The following is a 23673-nucleotide window of genomic DNA, read 5'->3' on the forward strand; positions in this document are numbered from 1 at the left end:
TTGCAAAGCCGGGCTGCCCAAGCCCAAGACGTGTTCTCCCAGGAAGCAATCCCATTCTGACACGTCTGATTGGTGACACCATTTTCCACCGTGCTCTAAAAGTGACTGATACGATGCAAAGATATCTGCAATGTATCCTTTAGCACTTATGGGATGTGACGCTACCACTCGCTTTTAGTTTTTCCAACTTGCAGTCCTGCAGAAGCAATGCCTGCAGTGGGAGTTCTCATAAACCTGAACACGAGCAGTGGGCGGGGAGTGAGGTGATGTCCGTACCCCAGCTCACAGTAGGGTTGGCTATTGTCCTTCAGGGACCTTATGGGAAGAATCGGAGCCCATATATTTTATTAAGGTTGTAGCAGGAGATTTTTGGTTGGTTGGTCAGTGACTGTGTTCCTTTCTGTGCTGTAGTTTGGTTCTAATGGCAATGAGAAGTAAAGGAACACAGTCAAAAAGCACAGCAGCAGGCAGCAAGTGGCTCCCCAAGGGAAGATGCTGCACTCAGCACAGAGCTGTCACAGATTGCTGGGCTGCTAAAGGTGCACTTGGCTCCATTTGCTTCTCTTAATGGCCCACAGCTTGTTTATGCTCTACAAAACATTTATGGCACACACATGCAACTGCCATCCTTCACTCTGACAATGCTCTGCCCCTGAAATTCAGGGATGTGTTTGCTTTGGTAAAAAAAACAGGACCTCTTGTTTTGGATATAATTTTCATATGTTTATGTCAGTGCTGCCATATGTGCTCTTGGCCACCTGCCTCATTGCTGTTTCGCTCTGTGAAATTTCCCTAAAAATGCAAAGATATTCAATTATAAGTACTACAATAAACCCCACAGTACCTTTTGCTGGTGGGCACTTACACAGGTGCAGAAATGGAGGAAGTTTTTTGTACAGCTGCAATAAATGTAGTCCATATTTGCATCCCAAGCCCAAAGGGGAACAAGAACTGTCCTCTTTGAAGGATCTCCTCAGTACTTGTCAGGAAAGACTGCATCTTAACATAGCAGCAGGAATCACAGAGAGCTGAGGAGGGAGGACAGAGGGGAGTCAATGGCTGCACCAAAGAGGATGCAGATGTACTGCTATATACTGAAAATCTGTTACAATAAGAATGAAAAAATCCTTGTAATAGTCAGATTTTCTCTGGAAAATCTGTATTTCTGAAAGCATCACTGAAAATAATAGCATTTGCAGTTTTTTAAAATTTTCAATTTGATTTAGGCAGCAAGAAATTAAAGGAATTTAGTCCATCTAGCACGTTTTGGAATGTGCTTTCCGATTATCCCAGACCTTGACTAAACTGATTTGAATCATTTCATCAATCAAACTTCTGTACTTTTAGTGAGGGTTCTGCTTTAAAGTGTGAAATGATTTTTTTTTTCCCCAGAAAGTATACAATGACCCGTAAGCCTAAGACATCCAGCCAAAACATCCTGCAATGCAAATGCAGTTCCCTTTGTTGTCAGTTCCATAAAGCAGCCCAGAGTCCTTTCGGAAGCAAGGACTGGAAGGCATCGGCCCACAGAGGCTTTCCTTCACACTTCCCCCAGGTCCATGAATATTGAACACGCTCTGTGCAAGAGGGACCGCTTCAACAGGAGAGTATGAAAGAGGGTTAATGTCCTGCAGCAGCTGAATAGGGAATCTCCATAATATTCAGACACACAAGTGCTGGGACTGCTGCTTGATTGTACGCTGTAACTTCTGGTGAAAAGAGCATTTCCTCCTTCAGGCTGTGGTTTGAGAAGACTCTGGCTTCTCTGGTTTTGAAAGCAGGTTCCTATTTCCAAATAAATAGTTGTAAATTTTGGTGTAACCGTTCTGCTGGGACAGTCCTTCCCTCTGGCTGGGAGCTGGGTGTAGCTGGGCCCAGGGGGAGGACGATGCTTCCTGCAGCCTGTTCCAGCACTTTGTATGTTGTGCTGAAAACACCTCGTCTGAGACCAGAGAAAAACTGCTTTTTCTGAACCCCAAAAACCTTGAGAGAAGCTGATGTGGGTTTGTGAACCCAAAAATTTACTAACAACTAAGTGGTCAGGCCCTTAAGCCTCCTTTTCTGAGTAACTTTGACAATTTATGATCTCAGGAAGTAAAATGAAAGTTCTTTTATGAACGTTATTTTTAAAATTGTATTGCCTGTGGTAGTTGTCATTGTTACAAAACACAGCAAATGTCTGTGAGTATCCACTGATTTTTTCAAGGGAATGACTATGTTACATATTTAAAACTCACCACGTCTTTCTGCAGTACAATATTTTAATGTCAGATGAATGATATGAAACTGGCGGGTCTTTCATCACTGGGGAAGTGCTCTGATTATGACTTGTGCCACCGAGTTGCATGCTATTATTACTGTTGCATATAAAGTTCCCCTCCGTTATGGTTTCTGGTAGGCAGAGCAGGGTATTTTCTGTCTCCTTTTGTCTCTCTTTTACCGAATCAGGCAATCATTTCCAAAGCCATTACACCTCCGCCCAAGTCCTGGGGTTGTCTCAAGCAGCATGCACAATTCTAGCAGCACAGAGCAGAGAATTATAAGTTTTCGGTTCTTTCATAGGTATAACAGTTAATGTAATCCATCCCTAAAAGAGAAGAAACCAACTGGAATACTCTGACTCACTTCATGTAATGGTAATAGCACTAACTGATGATTCTCAGCAATATCTTTAGCAGTGACTGGGACATAAAGGCCAGGATTTTCCAAGCTGACAAAAGGCGTGACATACTCTGAGGCTCAATGCTCAACCTTTAACTCTAAACAGAACTAACTTCCAGAACATGCCAAGTGTTTCAGTCTTAATTTGGGTCTCCAAGAAAATGTAGTTTGAAATTTCAGCTATTTGTTTTCCTTGCTTATGAAGCTTACATTTTGCCAAAGTCAAATTAGCAAAATTCTCAGAGAACAAAAGAAGAGAGGTGCATGAGGATTTTAAGTGTAAATGAGAGCAGTTATACTAATATTTTGATCCAGTTAATTTTTATAGACTTGCAAGTCCGTTTTACTCAGAGAAACTGGATTTTTAGAAGAGATTAATTGCAATAGGAATAAGAAAATAGGTGTTTGGATGGCCATGCAGATGGATGTATAGAAGAAAACAAAGTGCACGATGAGAAATTACGGCAATGGAAAGGGCAACAGAAATCACAGACTGAGGAAGACATCGGAATAAATGAACATAGTATAATCAGGGCCCATATCTTCCTATTTCTGTGAGGGAGGAAAAGGCATCAAATTCAGTAGCAGAAGGATGTCAATTCCCAAATCGCATTGCTGAGTGGAAAAATAAGGAATATGGTAATGAAATCTGCACTGTGGTTAAATTACAGTATAGCAAGATGCAGAAAGTGGGGACAAGATAAGATGTAGAACGTGGTTGAATATTCATATAATAATTACAAGAGCACAGAAAAGAAAGGCTTGACAAGAAAACAGATTTCACTTAATGTTTCTAGAGCTTGAAGAAACATTAAGACATTCAAGAGAAAATACAGGAAGGACAGACAATAATTATTGTTACTCTTTCTTCCTGATTCATTCTTGAGACTGACACAAAACTAGAGGAGCTACAGATTGTTGACGGGAACAGCTGAAAGACCACTCTGTCAGTCCCTGCCACCCAATGCTTATTAACAGGTCCTGAGGCCTCAAATTCTTTGATTTGATAGAGCTAGCATCTGCTAATTGTTCTTCTGCAGTGCACAGCTTGCCTCATCACAAATTAGTTGAGGAAGGAACGGGGAGAAATTCTTTCTGCACTGTTCACATCACACCCCTATACTTATACTGGAACTTGTTCATTGCAGCAGAAATGCTAAGTCACGGCTTGAAACAGTGACTGAGCACCTGGTGGGAAGGCAGGGCCGCCCAGGGGAGTTCAGGTGCATGCATCTGGATCCTGGCTCCACCCCTTCCCAGGCATCATTTAAAGGCTGGCAGTGGAGGCTGCAGTATCTTGCTGGTGGTCCTTGCTTACCTGAGGTCTTACAAGGGTAAATGGATTTTTTTTTTTTCCTTTGTTTCTGTGATTGTTGTGTTTGAGCAAATCCTCACTTGCTACAGCCCAGGGCTTTGCTATTCTGCTGTTGCTGTGCTTTTCATCACTCTGTAACATTGTATTCATGTCTCTTTAATTATGATTGAGTGCCACAAATGGAATTAAGGGCTATGGTGAATCTTTATATAAAGGCAATTTTTCTAGAATACCTTATTTTCCATCCACATCAATGGTAACAATCTCAAAGTACATCTTAATGAGTATATAGGTATTTCTTTTTACGAGAAATTACTCAAGGGTCACCATAGGCACTTCATAAAGCCTTTTTAATTTTGTTTATCTTCAGTAGAATACTTGTGCAAAATAACACTGTGCATTGTGTGGAAGTTTCTTTCTGTTCTCTGCTATATTGCTGACTTTACTGTCTTCACGTTGCTATCAAGAATGGTGCACAGTTGTTATCTTTGTAGTCAGCTGTTGGCACAGGTAGAATTCAACAGCATGAATGTACATTCATCTGTCACATTGGGATGGTAAGTGATATCTACAGACTTGTCTGTCTTAAATTTTGAGACTGCAAACTTTTTAAAGGATGAATCATCCATCCATCCATTCTCTTGTTTGGAAAAGGCTGAAAAGAGTGATTCTAGCATGTCATTAATGAACCCTGCCACTTACAGATTAGCTATGTGTCTGTATAGCAAATGTTTAATAGCCAAGCTTTTTCAAAAGAAACTGCTTAAAGGACTCCTATCTTAAAAAATATATATAAATAAATAAAAATAAAAAAAAAAAAAATCCCAAACATCCCAATTAGATTTGACAGTGATTTTGTTCTTCTCTTTCTCCCAGGGTCCATCACTTACAAAAGGCCTAAATAGCATAATGTTTTCTTGCCATGATATACTAGGAAATGATTATGTTTTTTTCTGAGGAAGGGGCAGGATGCAGCAATGGAATTATTAATTAGATGCAGCAATTGTTCAGATCTTCCTTTGAGATGCCCAGAACAAGCAGAACATTACTAGCTAAGGGCCAAGTTTTTACTGGATTCCTCTGTCAGAGTTCTTGTGCCAAATCCTTGGTTCCAATGTGTCTCATAAACTGACTGTGCTTTGTGTTGGCCACTCTGGGATTAGTTAGCTTTTACAAAAGGGAAGAGGACGTGGCTCACACACCCCAAAACAGAGGAGACCAAGTTTCTAAGAGTTGATTTTACATGCCAGTTCTACGTCTAATATTCAAACAGTATACTCTGGCTGGCTGAGATTGGGGATGGGAATTTAAGTTGATGATATGCAAAAACAAAAAAATAAAAAAAAAAAACAAAAAAAAACACAAAAAACGATATTGTGGGCTATAGGGCTGGAGTAGAAAATTTATTAAACATGCAAAGAAGACACACATAGCTGGAGAAGGAAAAGATAAAGTATCTCAGAGTGGAGAAGTCCATTTTGGGGGGGTTGTAAAGCTGTCCTGTTTCCCATTACAAATGCAGACTCAATGTCTATGGGATTTTTTTGATAATTTGTCTCATGTATATGATTATTATTATAGAGTTATTATGCCTGTGTAGGATGGTCTAACAATTATTCTGCTTTGTAGATGTTTTGTGTTGACTCTTAAATTTTACAAATGTTTTTGGCTGCTTATTTGACATGGAATAGACATTTCCCATAAGCCCCATGAGGGTTACTAAGCCTACAACCAAAGTCCAAAGCACATCATGACGAGATAACTTTGCATAGTGAAGCTTCTAGACAATGAAACAACATATAGGTAAGATGACAGGCTCTTCCAAAGACAGAGGAATGGATTACTCAGAATATGGTGATACAGCCATTGGCCAGTGGCTGTATTCCAACAATAATCAACTTCTGTAGTGTCAAGAGATTTATCCTTAAAATGAATTCTCTCAGTAATGCTCTTGTACTGTAATATACATGATGCTTGGACTGGTACTGATAATGGGGTTTATGCACAGTATAGATTACTGTCTTGAGGTTTAAATTCATTACTTTTCTAACTTTTGAACAACTTTGTACTAACCATAGGAGACGAGTGCTATATGTGACTTGGCACTATTAGTGCAGTGAAGTCATCCTCAAGAACTTCAGCTGCTGTGCAGAGTCCCTGACAGACAATTCCAACAATATCCCATTGTATTTCTCTTATGAATTATGTGAAACATGTTTGCTGGAGTCTTAAATCAGCCCAGCTCCCTATAGCTGAAAATTAATTTCTAGTCCGTACTGGATAAGTTTTTGTTCAACAAGATTTCTTTGTCAAAAAGAACTAATTCAGACTTGACCCATGTAGGTTAGGCTTACTTGTCTCCAGACATGTTAATATCACAACGCTTTATCTAAAAAAGGTTGGGTTTTTGGTTTTTTTTTTTTTTTTTTTTTTTTTTCCCCAAACTTTAGAAAAACCCAAAACTTTTTCTTCTTAGTTGAGGCACTGGAAAAAGGGACACAAAAAACCCAGTAGCCACAAGTGACTCTTCTATAACTCAATTGGAATAATTTTTCAATTTATCCTTCATTTCAGTTAACCTTCATAGAATCACACAATTTCTTCAAACGTGTTCTTTTCCGTAGGCTGTTTTCTAAGAGGCTTTCTGTTAGAACAGAACTGTGTCCCAGCTGTTGGTATGCTTGACAGACATTTGTAGACACAGATGTAGTGAGAGAATATTTACACTGCAATCAGTTCTGTAATTACTTTTAAATAGCTTTGGAGTAACTCACTTGCAAAGTACCAGTAATGTAACAAGGGTGGAAGACACCTCAGCACTGCTGAGGCACCAAGTGCTCAGCTTCTTGAGCAGGTTTTGGAGTCAGTCCTCAGTGAGCACATTTGTGATTTCAAGATAGCTTTTTAAGTCCGCAGTTACAGCTCTGCTGTGGCTGCATGAAAGATTTTCTTCCTCTCTAGAGGAAACACCCTACTACTGAAATCCTACTGCCATGGTGACCAGCATAAGACATATCATTTCCTGTGCCTCTGCCGGCTACAGGCTTAGTCACAGATCTCCTCACATGGGGATGAATGGAAAAATGAAGTTGGGGGCAGGGGATAACTCTTTTTTTTTTTTTAAAAAAAAAAAAAAAAGGCAAGGTTGTGGTATACAAAAACTCTAGTGGTAGCAGATAGGATAGATTTGAGACCAAAGGCATAATCAATGTAGAGCTACAGGTCTTTCTCAGGTTGTCACCTTGTACACTACATACTATGCACACCATGTGGGGATACTGGAGATGAAAACTCTTGTCGTAAGCAAAAAGGTAAGAGGCACATGTTCACTCATCTATTTCTCTTCTTCATCAGTTTTCCTCTGAGAGAGCAGTGGCCAAGAGCATGCTGCTGCCATCTCCTCCTGCCCCACAGGCATCCTGAGGGGATAGCTGAACTGAGTTCTCCCTCACCTTTGCCTGGTGTCACGCCAGCTGTCTCCAGCTTCTATGACCCTGTGGGCCAAGTGGAGCTCAGAGTCTGTTTTGTTCAGTCCAGAAAATATTTTTCAATATATATGTCTATATTGCTTACTGGCCTTTTTTATCCTTCTCTTTTGGTAGAGTGCTGGAATGTGCAAGTACAACAAGAAAGTCAACAATGTTATGTTGACATAATGTGTCTCATCCAGCCAAGGTTACCACTGCAGGCCAACCATAACAAACAGGCTGGATTTATTTATACTTTTTTCCACCAGAAAAGCAAAGAATTAATTGGAGAAGCAATGACACTTTTTTTTATTATTATTATTCCTTATAGAGTAGGTGTGTATATCCAAAGCCTGAAAATAAAATCTTGAAGTGTAGACAATAACATATTTGAAAATAGGTTAATATTTGTTTGACTCTTCTAAATAATTTCAGTTACATAAATTTCCCCTGTATATGGAGTTTTCAGAAGTGGGTTGAGAGAGTCTAACAAATGTAGTTCAATGTGGGTTTCATTTGTAGTCTTGCAGATGTGTGGGATTACAAATGCAAACCATGGGCTTCACTGCCATATTGGCACAGGGTTCCACCAACAGTTGATAGCTGAAACTAACTTTACTGAGTGTCACTTCATCGCAAACCAAGTCTGATAAAGTCCCTCCTGAAACATTACATCCAGACAGTTCAATTTTAATTAATTGCAAAAGATTTCCAGTATGAGTAACATATTGGGCCAGCGGTTATGGAAACAGTAACTTATGCTAGACGTTCTCCATGAATTTTTTCAATTCAGTGATTGCATCGCAAGGGTATGTCATGCCTTGCATTCCTTCCTAGCCACAGTGATTTCTGACCCAGAACATGAGCCTCTCCAATAGACAGCTGAGATGCCTGTATACTTTTCCTGACCCTCATTTAAGTATTTAGTAGGTTATATGAGACACTGGGACATGAGAAGCCTTGTTTGTTCAGCCACCAACAATATTTGCTTCAACTACAGCTTTGGATGATGACTGTAAGGGCAGTTTTAAACATCAGATGTGTCAGCAGAGTGATTTTTCTTGTTCTCTTCATTTTTGCCTGTAGAGGAAATGCTCACACTTTGTAGTATGTATCCACTAGTTTCCACCGTGCCTCACATCCATAGGAAACTAAGTAACTTATACAGCTCCAGCATTTTGGTGTCAGTAGAACCCTGTGACAAGTGCTGTGGAGTGGTAGGCTTCGTCCCACAGACCGGTGTGGGCAGACACCTCTCTGGCCTGTTAGTACCTGCTCCATGCAGGTGGGAGGGCAGGGAAGGGCTGCAGGAGCAGAGCTGACTCTAACCGTGGAAGGTCTGAGATGCCATAGTTCCTAATTTCATGTTTCAGTTGCCAGTGCAGTGAAATATGGAATCTCAAAGTAATTATTTTTTTTTTTTTGAATGTTTTCATGATGCTGTTTGGCACCATTGGTAACTGTAACACTTTTAAAATTCTAAAGCATTGCAAGAAGAGAAACTAGTGCAGTGGTTTTGCTTGCATGTTCCTCTTACCATATGCATCTGTTTCACTGGATGTGTTTACTAGTTACCAGGACAACAGTTTCAGATCTGACATGATTACCTGTATCATAACAACCATCAGAGATGTGGGCAAACTTCAGGAACTTCTAATCTGAGCAGACGCTGCCAGGAAACAGGAGCTTTCAAAAGCTGTCTCAATGAAAATGCTGATATCATATGCTGATGTCACTGGCTTTAAAGGAATTTAAATGATCAGTTTACTTAATGTTTTTAACAGTAAAATATGCATTCAAGTTAAGAAAATAAATGCTTCATCATTGTACTATCATATTTTTTTCCAAAAGCCAATTGTTGTTGTTTTTTTTTTTTTTTTTTCCAAAGCTAGCTGTGTTGTTAAGGTGTAACTGATATATGAAATAGACCCTATGCATGTGCTAAAGGAGGCTAAGACACAGCTGCAGAATCTGAAATCCCTTATCAGCCAAAATCAGAAGGGTCACAGGACATACTTCTTCCTTTGAAGTCTTAAAGAATTTAAAGAACCTTTACTGAGAGTAGAATAGGCCCAGAGGTGGACATTGGACTTGACTGTTATTAATCTCCTCTTCTAGTCAAATTAAATTTTGACTGGGATTTATGGGGATCCTATCTATCCTATGTATACTAAGTACAGAAGGAGCTGTCACAACACCCAAATTTCGTTAGTCAGACAGATGCAGTTGGGAAATTCTGCAGTGATGTGGCTGTTGCCAGGCCACAAGACTGAGTGAGCAACAACTTAGCCTGCTCTGTAGTGGTGGCAACATGTGTTACCAAGTTTTTCCTAACAACGATCACTTTCACAGGGTGCACTTGCCCTGTGGACTCGTTCTTCTTTTTTGAGAGAAGGGAGGTGTGAGTGAGTGCTGATCTTGGTACTTCTCAGCCATTGCTCTAATCTCTGGAATCAGCAGCATACCTTAATTTCTATTATGCAGTGTCTGGTCAAAAGATTATTATTATTACGCTGGCTTTATATTTATAAAGAGAAGAACACTAAAAGTAATTGTTTCCAGATTGTTTTGATTATTGTCTTTTTCATAGCTATCAATTAATAAGGAGAACCAAGCCAGGGCAGAGAATTCTAAAACTGGTTACTGGAAGTTGTTTAAAAATGAGCACAAGGGAAATGTTGGTGTTTTCCATTCTTTGCAAGATTAAGCCAATAAAATTTTAGCCTAATCTATGAATTTTGTTGTTGCCTGAGTGGAGGTGTGCTGAACAGACTCTCTGGTTTGCTACACACAGGATGCCTGGTAGAGGAGGTAGGCAGAGAATTTCCCCTGAGGAAAGAATTTTCCACTGACATGAATACAGCAGAAAAATCAACTTTCTTCACCAGTCTCCACCTTCACTGTATGCGAATGGCAAGAATACTGTGGAGCTGGGGAAAGGAAAGCAAAGGAAAGGGCTTGACTCTCTCTCTCCTTCTGAAACAAGGAAATGCTTCTCCTCTGTAGCTTTAATTGCTATGGGAATTGGGCAGCTCCAAATAGATGAACTGCTTCTGACTGCCTACAGCTCATTACGATATTTAGCTTTGCTGTGGTGTATGTAGATTGTATATAAATCGTTGCATTAGTGATACAAGGAGATAAAAACCATTCAACTTCACTAATTTCGGTAGTCTAAAAGCTGTGTTTTTCTTTACCTTCACCTCCTACCTGTATTTTAAAGGGCTCCTACTGAAGTTTATTTTTTTAGCAGACACCAACCTTGTTCATCACAGCCACCTTTGCCCTGAATCCTCACCTTCAGAATTTTCCTCACCATCTTTGTCTGATAACTACTTTCTCTAGCCAACGCATTCCCCACTTTGTTATGCTGTGTGATTCAGCTACCTTTCTCAGTTCTCCATCTGCTGTTTGTGCAAGCTACCTGTCTCACCACTTCCTGCAATGTATACGCTCTCCTCTTTGGTATCTCAGCTGCTGCACTTCCCTTCAGACACAGTCAAAGTAGGCCTTGGGTTTCTTTTCTTAGTCATTACTTCCATGGCTGACAGGTAAAGCAACAGCCCCTGACTCTGATGGTGCAGATCCACAGGGAATGACAGAACTTTTTCAAAAGAAGCTGGCAAAAACTAATATTCTTTGAATCGTGTTTCTGATTAGTAGTCTAGAAATACACCTTATTTTTGACAGATTTCTCAGAGGTGCCAAAAAAAAAAAATGTGATCAACTTAAGAAGTAACTCAAGAAACATGTCCAGATTTTTGAGTTATTTATTTCAGGTTTCATCCTCACTTTAGACTCTAAATCTGTGAACTGGGGCATTGGCAAGTATCTTTGCTTGTGGGAGGAAGGTAATCCACATTTTACTCTGCAGGATATTTACTCTTTGGGTCTTATGTATACATGTAAATGCATCTGTCTAGCACATATTGTTACCAGCTGGCTACTTCTCAGGGGCAACAATGCTTTTGAATCGTTTCTTTAATCTAGGGAAAGCAATTTCACAACCTTAAGACAAATTAGAACAGTTTCATGTTATTTCCTTCCTTCCTATTCCACCAGCTTTGAAACAGCTTTTCAAACCATCCCTGCATGCTAACTTTGCTCCTGCAAATAAAAAGGAGAATTGCTGAGGCCCGCATAACTGCCACACACCATCAGCATCAGCTGCCCAGCAGGACAGCAGGCTGGCACCATCCCAGGCCGGTGAGCACGGCCCTTTCACGGACCCCTTATCCCCTCTCTTCCTGTGCCCACCCTGTGCGGTGGGCGTGCTGATGAGGCCCCCCAGGCACCGAAGCCCCACACAGGTGAGGAGACAGGTTGTTCCAGAGGGTGGCTTCGTCCGCAGGGCCTAACTCCTGTACAGGGTTAATGAGCAAGTAACAGTGCCACCGTGAAGCGCTCCTCCGTGGCTGGGGCTGGCACGGAGCCGCCGGGCGATCAGGAAGGAAGAGGGCGGGCAGGGGGGAACGAAAGAGCGGCGGAACGCACGGGCGGCACTCGGGGAGGCGGTCGGGAGAGCCGTGCCGTGCGCCGAGGCATGGCGGCTCTACGGGTGCTGGAGTTGTACAGCGGCATCGGGGGGATGCACCAGGCCCTGAAAGGTACCCGTCAGCCCGGCCGTGCGGCCCCTCGCCGTCTCTCCACTCTTTGGACGCCATCTTCTCGCTGCGCTCTCGAACCATTGGGGCTGTGAGGAGCGCCATCTTCTCGAGGGGACTAAGATGGCCCCTCGCCTCGGCCCCTTCCCCAGCCTGCCTGTCCCCCGCGCCGTCGTGCACGGACACGCGGAAGGAAGCTGTGGGGTGCGAGGCGGCCCCGCTCCCCGCATTCAATAGCTTGGAGGCACGTCCATCTCAGGGGCTGGAATGGAGCGGTGGGGCTCGTGTTGAAGGGGAGGGGGCTGTGCCCGTGGAGCAGGCACGGGAGATTGGTCAGGGTTCTGCTGAAGTGCTTGTGTTAGTGGCCCACAGCTGTAAGCTGGACCCCAAAGCATCATGGCTTGCTGGCTATCACCGTGCACCCGGGAGTGCACCATGACGGAGGTCAGGGATCCGTGGTCCTGCCTCTGACTTGGAGAGTGGTAATACTGTGAACATTAATATGTGCTGTGTCTTCTGCTGGCTCACCCACGCTGTGTATGGGATGGGCAGGGTGATGCTCAGTCAAATTAGCCTGGGTATCCCATAGGTATGTAGGTAGACCATGTGTTCTCGTGACACATTGCTTGGTGAATAGCTGATACGTGCTCTGTTGTAAGCCTAACCATGTGGGGTTGGTATGACATTCTCTAAATATGAAAATAAAATATAGAATTTGAGCTGGTATTGTGAGTTTGGGCTATATCATGTGCCCAGGTGTTTTTGATCTGGTACAAGGAAATCTGGATCTGGTTTTAGTGGATTATTGTAACTATGGCCTGGGTACCCTTCACCGAGTCCTGTAGGCTGTCTGTGAATTGGTTTCCCCAGATGAAAAAGTTGAGCTAGGACTATTGATAAGGGCTTTATTACTGTTCTAAGCATGGGTTTACTTGCAAATCTACAGCATTTACAAAAATAACTGTAATAATTTAATTGCTACTACAGGCCTTCAAACTTGTGCCCTTCTGTTACATTGTACAGCAGAGATCATTTTCATGAAAACATCAAGTGAAAACTTACCTTATGTTATTCTCTTAGTTAGCTGTGAAATATTAATGATTATGGTAGAATCTGCTTCTCATCATGCAGTCATGTACTCACAATTATTGGTGTGACATTTTCCCACTGAATAACTTCTGCTTGAATGCTTATGTCTGTCTATATATATATATATACTCACACACACAATCACATGCACAGGTTGCTCTGAAAGTAGTGCCTTTACTTATTTCCATGGAAACTACAACAGATACAAAAACAGTAACACTGTTTGTAGTCAAACACTATTTTTCAGCATAGCCACCACCATTGGTTATGCATTTTCACCAGTGGTGAACAAAAGCCTGCACACCATACTTGCCTAAATCTTTACCAGAGAAGGTGACTCACTATTACTCTTGCAGCTGCTGAAATGCACCTCCCACTGCCAAGCATTGATGAATGTCAAGGGGTGCAACTTTTTCTGCAGTCAGTGACACTCTTTTATTTCTTATGCACTTTCATGTCAGACACAAATTTGTCAGGCTGCCTGTCTGTTGCCATTTTTCACACAGCAACCAAATATAATGGAGTATTGACTGGGGGGTTCAGCTTCTACTGCAGTACCTCCAGCGTTTGCCTCTGCTGTCTTAGGCCCATAATAAAACAGGAGGCATTATTTTTGGAGCGCTTGTATAATATGTAAAAATACACAGAATACCAAGATAGGTACTTCTGTTGTTACTGTAAATAATCCTAGTCACTTGGTATAGTAATGCATTTTCATTATTTCCAGACTTATCCTTTGAATATTAAATATTAAACATTGTATGGAATTGTAGGTTTTGAAGTCTTTGTGGAGTAAAGAGTGTTTTAGCTGATGGTAACGCTTTTCCAATAGCGTTGTTTCTTAAAATGGTGGGGAACTACCTGTGTGTTATAGACAGTTTCCATGGAAAGTGGATTCCCGAAACTTGGGCTATACTTAGGTCCTTTGGTTTGTCATGCGTTGGTGTTTGTATGTGTGTAACAGATATTTATTGAGTGTTACCTGGCTCTGATCTTAGCATAATAGTAGACATCTCATGAATGTTTGGTAACCTTCTGCGGTGATTAATGAATTGTAATGCTGGACATGATACTGTGGCCATCTCCACCCCCAACTAAGAAAAGATCATTTGCAACAGAACAAAGCACTTAAAAGAATGGGAATGTTGGGAATGCAAGCAACCTTTCATGATTACCAGAATACTGGAAGTTTGCATCCAAAAGATACCCTGCTTGAACCATGCCACAGAGGATATTTACTCTGTGGGTGAAGGCTTGGGAACATATGCAACTTACATCTTGTGTAGTTTGGAGAGTGAAGGAATTAACTGAAACATTCTTTCCAGTAAGATGAGAATCTTGTAGTTAGAGTCTAGTTAAAACTGATAGGCAACTGAATAAAAAGAATTCTATATAATTTGCACTGAATTTTATATTTAATGGCAGGCCATTGTGTAAAACTGGTTTTGATGAATTGAATTGCATTCAGGAATATTGATACAGTCGGAAGGTTTGATCTCTTCTGCTGTCTTTTCTTTTTGAGCCTTTTAGACATCTGGATTCAGTTTTCTTAGTTTGTGGAGGAAGAAAGGAAAGTCAAGGGGGATTTAAGTGTTTGCTTTTATGTGAAAATCAAGCAGAGAAAAGTGAATGTTCCTTTGAAAGTGCTTTCTGTTTGATAATAATAGGATTTCTTATATGTTTTAGGCCTATACATGTACACGAAACCATGCTGTTCTGAAGAGATCTCTAGTGCATTTTTTTGGATGTCCTTTTGCAGTTTTTTTTTTTTTTTTTTTGATAAATATGAAGCTTGAAAGAAAGCCCTTCATTTTGCCAGTGCTTTTTTAAGCCTGATACATGAGAGATGAATGTGATGTGTAATGGTTTATTTTCTTGGTGTTGTCTCCAGTGAATCTATAGAGCCAGGAAAAATAACAGTAGTTTAGAAAAGAGTGAGAACATAGAAAACTTGAGTGCAGCCACTCCAGGAAAGCTACTTGTTCTACAACACGGATTGTGCAGTTCTGGCAAGCTTAGCTCAGTTTTGGTTACTGGCTGTTTTACATGGGCAGCTTTTGGGCCACTTATGTTCAGCAGCACTGGTCCTGCCTTGATTTTTTTTTTTTTTTTTTTTCTGCCTATTTGTCAGCATTTTTAATTGGCAAATAGTTATTTTCCAGGAAATCTAATGCTGCCTTTTTTTACCTGGATGTCATTTTTGGCTGTGATCTTTTACAAACTTTACTTTAGGGTAGCATATAATTGAGTTTGCAGGATGAGGATGTTCGTTGTTTTGGCAGTTGTCACTAAAGTAGAATGCATTTGGGAACAAGTAGCATGCAGTTGGTTTCTAGATTATTCTCACCTACACTTAAAAATAGCTGACTTTTAATAAATGAGTGAAAGTTTGTATCCCACTTTTCCTCTGTTGCTACATACTGTTGATGAACAAAGTATTAATATGTAGTTGGATCAGGTTCTTTTTGCCAATGGAATGGCTATTTGTGAATTTTGATTTCGATCCAAAAGCAGAGAAGAAAAATCTTGAAGGTTGCCTAGCCTTGTGCTCATACTTTACCTGTAGATAATGCAATATATGCAGAATTCCTAGTTTCAGATTTATAGCAATATCTGAATTTTAACAGCGAAGACATGGAAAAAAGACCAAATTTGGAAAGTTGAGCTTGATTAAAGTCAGAAGTCATTGAGTCAATTCATATTCTCTCCCTTGAAGATTCGAGGCAACAAAGAGATGGGAATGTTTTTCTTTCTTCCCATCCTATGCTCCAAGCATTGCAAGGATTGCGAAGGTTGACGTTTAGATCGTGTATGTCTAAACCTATTATATTTTATATGAGTATATATGAATGCTTTGGCTGCGTACAAAGTGCAGGGTTTCTGCAATGAAAAATACAATGTTTTATTTTTAGGAAATCTCTTGCTTCAGCTTATTTCCTTAGCAACTTTCCTTCAAACAAACAGTCTGCACTAACTCATTCCCAACCAAAACAAACATAAAATGGCATATTAATGTAGGCAGTTTTCCCATGAAAAAATGTATTCCAGGTCTCTGCCTCAAGCATTTGTAATCTGCCAGGTCATGAAGAAGCTCATTGAGCATAAAATACGAAAGAGCAATTTTTAAAAAATACTGTCTTTTTGCAGCCATGAAGGTAGCGATAGTTTTTGAGCATAGGAATGTTCTTTTGTAGCCTCTCTTCTTTGCTTAATGTTATTCATTGCGTTTGATAACTTCTGTGAATTGCACAGCACAATGAAGTAAGTAGGTAGCACAGCTATCTCAGGAGGAGGGGAAAAAGAAAACATGCCGACCAGCAGCCACAACATTCAGCACAATGCAAAAACATTGCTGATTTGAGTGCCCTTTAGCACTGATGTTAATTGCTCCCTAAAATATAGCGCTTTGTAGCACGTGATGGTGCCAGTTGTGCTGCAGTGTGAATTTACATAGTTTTTACGGCTGAGCTGAAGAAAGCCTGGACAAATAGAGCAATGGAAAAAAGTTGCTCAGTATCCTGCAGGAAGCGAGTATCGGGTTTGCTGATAATCGTGTTAACTGCAGTCACAGACGGTTCCGCCTAATCGTTCAGGCCACGAGCCGACAGCTCAGAAATGAAATCTTTGCTGTCTGTTTGAAAGGGAAACAGAACTGACACAATATGTGACTAATCTTCCTTTTTCCATCTGTTCCGCTATACCTGTTAGGGTAGATAATTGTTTTGACTCTGATTTTGCGGCGCAGTGGGATCTGCCAGGCTGTGCCCTTGGTGTAACACCACGCTGTCTGACATTGATGGGTTCAGTACATAAGTAGAAGGATGAATATAAACAGATCCATGCTAATTTTAAGGTCTGCATGACAAAAGGGATCAATACTTCTGCAGTGGAAAAGGACAAATATAGTAATGTCAGAATTTTTATTTTCAGAGTTTGAAGATGACACCCTCTGGGTCTGATTTTTTTCCACATCAGAAGCTAACGCAGGCATCCTGGCTTTGTTTCAGATGCCACACCTTTCAGTCACTGCAGCAGCATCCCTTTCACACTGGTGAGGTCTGAAGTTTGGTCATTGCCTCTGTAACTTAATTAGATATTAAGTTACAGAGCTTCTCATATGCTTATTCAAGAGATTTTAAAACTCAAGTGCGAAATCAATGTGATAGAACTTTGAGTTCACCTGATTTCAGCCAAGAGGACTAAAAATAGGCTGTGACACTTCCCTCACTACCTTCCCCACGGCCTGTGGCTTCCTTTTGAGCTCCGACATCTCTCTCAGAAACACGCGGTTTTGTTCTGAGGGCTGTGTTGAGGAGGAGTGTTGCAAATCAAATATTCCAGCAACTAATCAGTGTCATGTGGAAAATGTGTGTTTTCTTTAGTCTGCCTGAAACAGAATTCTTTTCTGCAGGGGTGCAATTCCCTTAATGGCTATATTTGGAAAATTTCACTTTAAAAAAAAAAACAAAACAAAAAACAACAAAAACAACAAAACATCTAGAGCCACTTATGTTTCCATATGAAAGTTCTGCTATGCATCCTGTGGAGCTAATTCAGTATCTTACTAATTGAGCTGTTCGGGGGCTGTTTCATATTTCTGAGTTGATTTTGTACTTTTTGTCAGTGGAGACGGCTTAACACAATCTTGATTAAGGTTTTGCAGATTGCTCTCAGTCTTGTTATGATGTCTTACAATTATTTTCAAATAATATGTAGAATTGTCATAGCAAAATTGAGTATTACAGTTTAACATCAAAATTATTTAAATTTCAGGAGAAGAGTTGTTTAAAATTGTTTCATTTTCACATTGTGTGAAATCTGCACAAGCTTTTCTTTGTTAGGTTTGATGTGTCAGATCTGCTTGTTTGCTTGAGGTCCTTCATGCGTTTCTAGGGTATTTCCACACAAAAAAATTACACTTAATCAGCTTTAGAGGGAGTCTGTTTTGTAACAGGAACTCCGAAGTGAGCCACAGCTATTGAGTGGAAAAGAGAAGCTTTGAAAAAGTAATCAGGTATTTCTTTCTTTCTTGCGTACATGAAAGAAGAGATTGAGCTGAAGTTAGTAAAATGGACGAACGTCTGAATCACGAGTTGCAAGGGAAAGCACACTGCCTGCTTTCCAGCTGTTGTTTTTAAACTGTGTGTGAATTTAATAAATTGAAATTCTTGATGTTTTTTTTTTTTACTTCTGGAGTGCCTGGAACACACAGTAGGGATCTGTTTGTCAGGAGAAAGTGCTTTCAAAAACTGAGAGACTAAAAGAGAAAAGCAGTCTCTTAAACAGTGCTTGAAGTTTGTTTCCATTGCTTAGGTGTTGTAACTTTGTTTTGGGGAGGGGAAAGTATGAGCTCTTGACTTCGTTTCTTAGTTTTGACAGATGACCTGCAAAGGTGATGCTCTTTTCACACTAGGTGTCAGTGTTAACGTACCTGTTCTGTAATCTCAGGTGTAGGCACTCTGGTGTCCTTACGAGTATGCCTGTGTTTAAGTTTGGTTACAATTTATGGTCACAGTATCAACACAGTAAATGCAAATAATGATTTATGTGTTGTCCCTTAGTGGACTGTCCCTGATTCTTTTTCTTGTAGAAACTCTTGCTCATCTTGCCAGTTACTACATTCCATAAACGCAGGACAACTACAGTGATCTTTATTAAGCCACCTACTGCAACCTTTGCAGTACTCAGATTTCTCTTTCATCTTAGATTTGAATAGTATTGCCTTGAAAACATGCATGGCAAAAGATAGTAGATGGGTGGTAACTGCATCACTCAAAATTACATAAATGTTTTTTCAAACTGTAAATAATTAGCTGGGTCACAGTAATTTGTTGGATGTCTCATAAGGTCATTTGTTAATGTGTCACTTGAGTATGCTGTGAGACTACCTGAAGGCAAATGGCTTTTTGCCTTGTTTCTTTTGGCTTGCTCAAGCCTTGTTAAAATGGCTCGTGTTTCAATGGGGGCTTTGTGATGGTGATCATGATGTAGGTTTCCTGGTGGTTGAAGTTGGTGTTGTGTATCATAATAAGCGGGCTGGCTGTTCTCTGCCTGCAGGTCTAGCAGTCACCGCAGCCTATCTTTCCAACAGAAAGCCTCACTGAGGGATAGTGTTCAAAATAATGAATAGTGTGAAGAGCAGCAGATTAAATACTGTTCTTTTAAACGTTTATAGTTTCTGTAGAATTCTTTGTACTAACCGTGCTCATTAGTATACTTCTTAGCTCTCAGTAGGTTTGTTATTGTGCTTTCCTCCATTAATGACTGTAAGTATCCCAGAATGCTTTGTCTGATATCAAGAGATCAGGATCTGCCAAATGTCCTTCAAAATGTTTGGTATTTTTGGTGTGTTGGAACCAAAGGAGACAGCAGTTGGGTTTGAGGTCCAAGTTGTTATGGGGAATATGCACACAAAAGTTCTTCAGGTACCTTCTTAAAGTTTTACTGCAGTATGCATATCTCAGACACATTTTAGAGGTACACTGGTTCTCACAGGGAGCAGAGAAGCAATAAATTACGTATCTTGTAAGCTGTCAGTAGCTGGAGAGCTGCAGGCAGCTGCTGTGGGACTCGACAGGTTGACTTGGGCTGCCTTCCTACAGTGAGGGAACTTGGTCACCACAGAGAGTGCGGGTAGGAACGTTATAGGATACAATCTGTTCAGAACTTATGTGTGACTGTATCTACAAATTAAGAAATGCAAAGTTAGTTTCCCTTTTTGGATATAAGAGAGGGAAGTTTTGGCCATCCGATTAGTAGCAGTCTATACTTCATATAAAGTTTTAAAGGCAACACAGCAGAGTTTGATTTTGTCATTTCTCTTTTATTTTTGAGCATAGCTGTAATACAACTGAATGAAACTAATTTTCAAGAGTAAAAAATGGAATCTACGATTTTCAATTCTATTTTATTTTAATTTTAGAAAGCTGTGTATGTGCAGAAGTTGTTGCTGCTGTGGATGTGAACACGCTTGCCAATGAAGTTTATAAACACAACTTTCCCAGTACACCATTATGGGCAAAGACAATTGAGGTGAGTAATGACTTTTTTCACTTTAGCCTGGCATTTCTAGAAGTTGATTGACTTTCTGTCCATATTAGTTCTAAAGAGAAACAGACAGACTTAATTATTGATGTTAGGGGAACAGCAGTTTTACAATAACTGTCATTTAATGTGCTGTATTTGCTTGTTGAAGCAAATGGATACTTACAATGAGATCTTTTCCTGAAAGTCTTGATTGCTGCATTAAGGAAGGTCATGTGAGGTGTCAAGTGGAATGCTTACCAGCTCTAAAGGAATGACAAAAATCACGTTTTTAGATTAAAAAAAATATTTTCAAGTGTTTTGAGAGAATTTCATTAAATCTGTTGGAGTCATGCCTTTACTTTGTAATTATAGTTGACCTGAGTAAAACACAGGAAAATATACTACATATCTTGCATTTTCTTTGTGGCCTGAGTAGGCCAAATGCTTTAGGAATTCTGTCTCTTTATCAAGGGAAGAAATAGGTACAGTTGTCTCTTACTAAAATAAAAAAGGGGCAAACTGGATATGGGATTTTACCTGCAGAAGTTACTGCATACTTTTTAATCTTCTTTTGCAGTTTTACAACATGACAGTAAGATAATGAATTTGTTTTAAGATATCAGCTTAAGTAGGGTGGCTAAAGGTTAGCTGCTTATTCAGCACTCAGTAATAGCAGACTAATAATAGTTTACAGTTTTATATGAGAAAAGAAGAGGAAAGATTGCCTATATCTTCCTATGTTGTAAGGAAGAGCAGATTACAGTCAATAAGACCTTCCTTAAATTTACTGAAAAACAGAGGAAATTTTGTCTAGTTTCTGTGGGCAGTTGTGTTACACTTTATAGATATGCTGCGAAATATGTAAAGCAGATTTCATTGTCTCATTTATAGTTATTTGATGGATCCTTCTCTCCTCTTGGCCCCTTAATATGCTGACCTACTGTTAGAATTTAATATAGGAGAACTTACACCCAAGCAATTAGTTTGTGCCACAGTCTTTTCTCTTTGAACAGAAATGCTTTTGCAGACTATTGCTTTCAGCCATGAAACAGCTCTCTGTGATTTTTACTCAGCAAAATCTAGAATGAAGTAAATTTCATAGGATGCGTTGGTAATGAGCTCCTGAAAGTTAAAACACATCTGTCTAAGGTTAACTGAAAGCTATGCCACATACAGCTTTTTATGTTGCATGCGTGATGAATTAGAAATCATGGATTATAATCTAAGCATTTATCATATCTCAAAAACTGCCATTAAGCAAACATTTTTTAACTCCTTTTAGTCAGGATATACTGAAAGAATCATGAACTAGTTCATCTCTTCTAAAAGAGTGATTAAATAAAAAACTTAGTGTTATGTGTAGATGCTGGTATCATTCGTGCCTCGGGTTCATTTTCAAGGCTGTTAATGCCTCTTTGCTCTGTATGGTTTGCTGAGGTAGAAGAGAATGGAATTATTAGGTTAAGTGGGAGGTTAGGGAGCTTTTTACTAGATGGAACAAATTGTGGATGCAATGGGGTAGTTTTGTCTGAAGGTTAGTTTAATAGTTTTGTACAGTTCTCAGCACTGAACGTTCTTGTATTTCTTTTTCCCTTATTCAGGGCATTACTCTGAAAGAATTTGACAGATTATCTTTTGATATGATTTTGATGAGTCCTCCTTGTCAGCCATTTACAAGGTAGATACAGTGCCCTTTAAGTACTGTTTACACTGTTAAAGAATAAATGTTTTCAAGCATGTTACAGCGTTTGGCCCATCTGTATAGCTTTATCTTCCTAAGCAACCATTTTGTGGCTGTGTTCACCACAAGGTTCTACTGAACTGGAAGAAATGCAGGAATTTGAATTTTAATTATTGACGATACTTTGTATGTATATTTTAATTCAGTTAAAATTGATTGGACTGCTTAAAGCACCTGTTCTGCACACAATACCGTTTGACTGACAGTGGAATTAATAAGTCTGCATTTAGAACTGCTTCCTTTCCCTTTAATTAGCAATCTAATTTTTCAGTGGGGTAGCTCCAGAGGGGGAACTGGAATTTCTCCCTTCTGCGTGTGATTAAGATTGGAATCTGTTCTTTAATAAGAGCTTTGTAAGTCCTTTGAAAATTGCATGTGCACACAGTTTATTCTGAGGAATGTTTCTATTTTAGCCAAGAGAAGTATATCAATATTTGCATATAGACACAAGTTATGTTTTCAAAATGTTGTGTTGGCTTTGAAATGATTTTGTGGATGACACAGAGGAGTATCTTCATTGTTTAAGAACTGAAATTGCTAGGAGCTTGTCAGACTTATTTCAAATGCAACGAGTTTGACAGCAGTGGTTGCTGGAAGAGAGGTTCTCTCAACTATAATATAGTTACATAATTACAGTTGGGAAATATAGTTCTCTTTGCTATAAATGTAACATTTTCTTTTGTAATGTAATGAAAAGAATGGACTGTATATGACTAATCTAGATACATGCTAAAATTCTTCTACCAAGACTTACATCTTTTAAACAACTAGTACAAGTTATGGAAACCAAGGCCTGGATTCATTATCCAATTATTCTCCTTATTGTAAGGTAAATGAGCCGTCCAGTTCAATAGCACTAAATTGGTTACACAATTATCCACATCAAGCTCAATCCTGCAAAATGGTGAGCATTGTAACCTTAACTTGTCTGGATAATTTAATATATTTGGTATAAAGTAATTGGCTGTTCCTAAATGCTGCTTTTTTTGTTGCTTTTGTTGTTGTTCCTTCAGGAGTTTTTTACTGTCTAAGACCATAATGCTAATGCTATGCACGCTGGGGTGTGAGTTTCAATATTGAATGCTTCAGTGTTAACCTTGTGATGGATTTCAGGTCACACTCACTCCTGATGGCATTTCATAGGATACTGCCTCATGTCTGGACATGATGATTTTGCAGAATCTCTTTTCAAAACTTGAAGTAAAAAGTGCCAGCATTCTGTAGAAAAATGTAAGTCGAATAACAGTGTGGTCCAAGTAAAACGTAGTTGTTTCCTTATTATTTTGTAGAATTGGCCTACAAGGTGATGTATCTGATCCACGGACAAAGAGCTTTCTTTATATTCTTGATATTCTCCCAAGGTACAAGTTAACTTCCACCTCAACTCTTAAGCCTTTGGTGTTACTAAGTAGTTATTTTATGTTGTAAGTAATCTGTAATGTTCTGCATGGATACTGCTAATATTTTATTGTATTATTTATTTGTTTTCATGTGATCAAAAGTAATTTATATTTTACTAATGTCATTAAGTAACATTTTGAAAACTTCATTAAAGCATGATATCAGCTGCACAATACAATATGTCCTCTTTCCCCTTCCACTCTTTCTTAAAGTGTCTGTTCTGTCTTTCTGGTGCTACTTCTAGCTATCTTATAGCAGACTGTATTTTTTGGTTTGTAATATAATCTTTTGTTTTGAGTAATAACACTAAAAGTTTCAAATAGCATTGATCTGTCGGAACAGGGCTCTTTTTTTATCTTAACCTATTCT

General features: G+C 39.5%; 1 protein-coding gene across 8 annotated transcripts in view; it reads left to right on the forward strand.

Moving 5' to 3' along the window:
• The window catches only part of TRDMT1 (tRNA aspartic acid methyltransferase 1), a 41083-nt gene that overhangs the window by 1655 nt on the left and 15755 nt on the right, over positions 1 to 23673 (forward strand). For 2 of the 8 annotated variants that reach the window (XM_085227329.1, XM_085227330.1), the window contains exons 1-4: positions 11891 to 12050; positions 20059 to 20168; positions 21764 to 21840; positions 23193 to 23264. In XM_085227329.1, the coding sequence (XP_085083455.1) occupies positions 11987 to 12050; positions 20059 to 20168; positions 21764 to 21840; positions 23193 to 23264 (323 nt within the window). In that variant the 5' untranslated portion in view covers positions 11891 to 11986. The other 6 variants (XM_085227328.1, XM_010712705.4, XM_085227333.1 and 3 more) reach the window with 6 other exon arrangements.

The sequence above is a fragment of the Meleagris gallopavo genome, chromosome 6 (assembly GCF_905368555.1).
Source record: "Meleagris gallopavo chromosome 6, MGAL_WU_HG_1.1, whole genome shotgun sequence".
Lineage (NCBI taxonomy): Eukaryota > Metazoa > Chordata > Aves > Galliformes > Phasianidae > Meleagris > Meleagris gallopavo.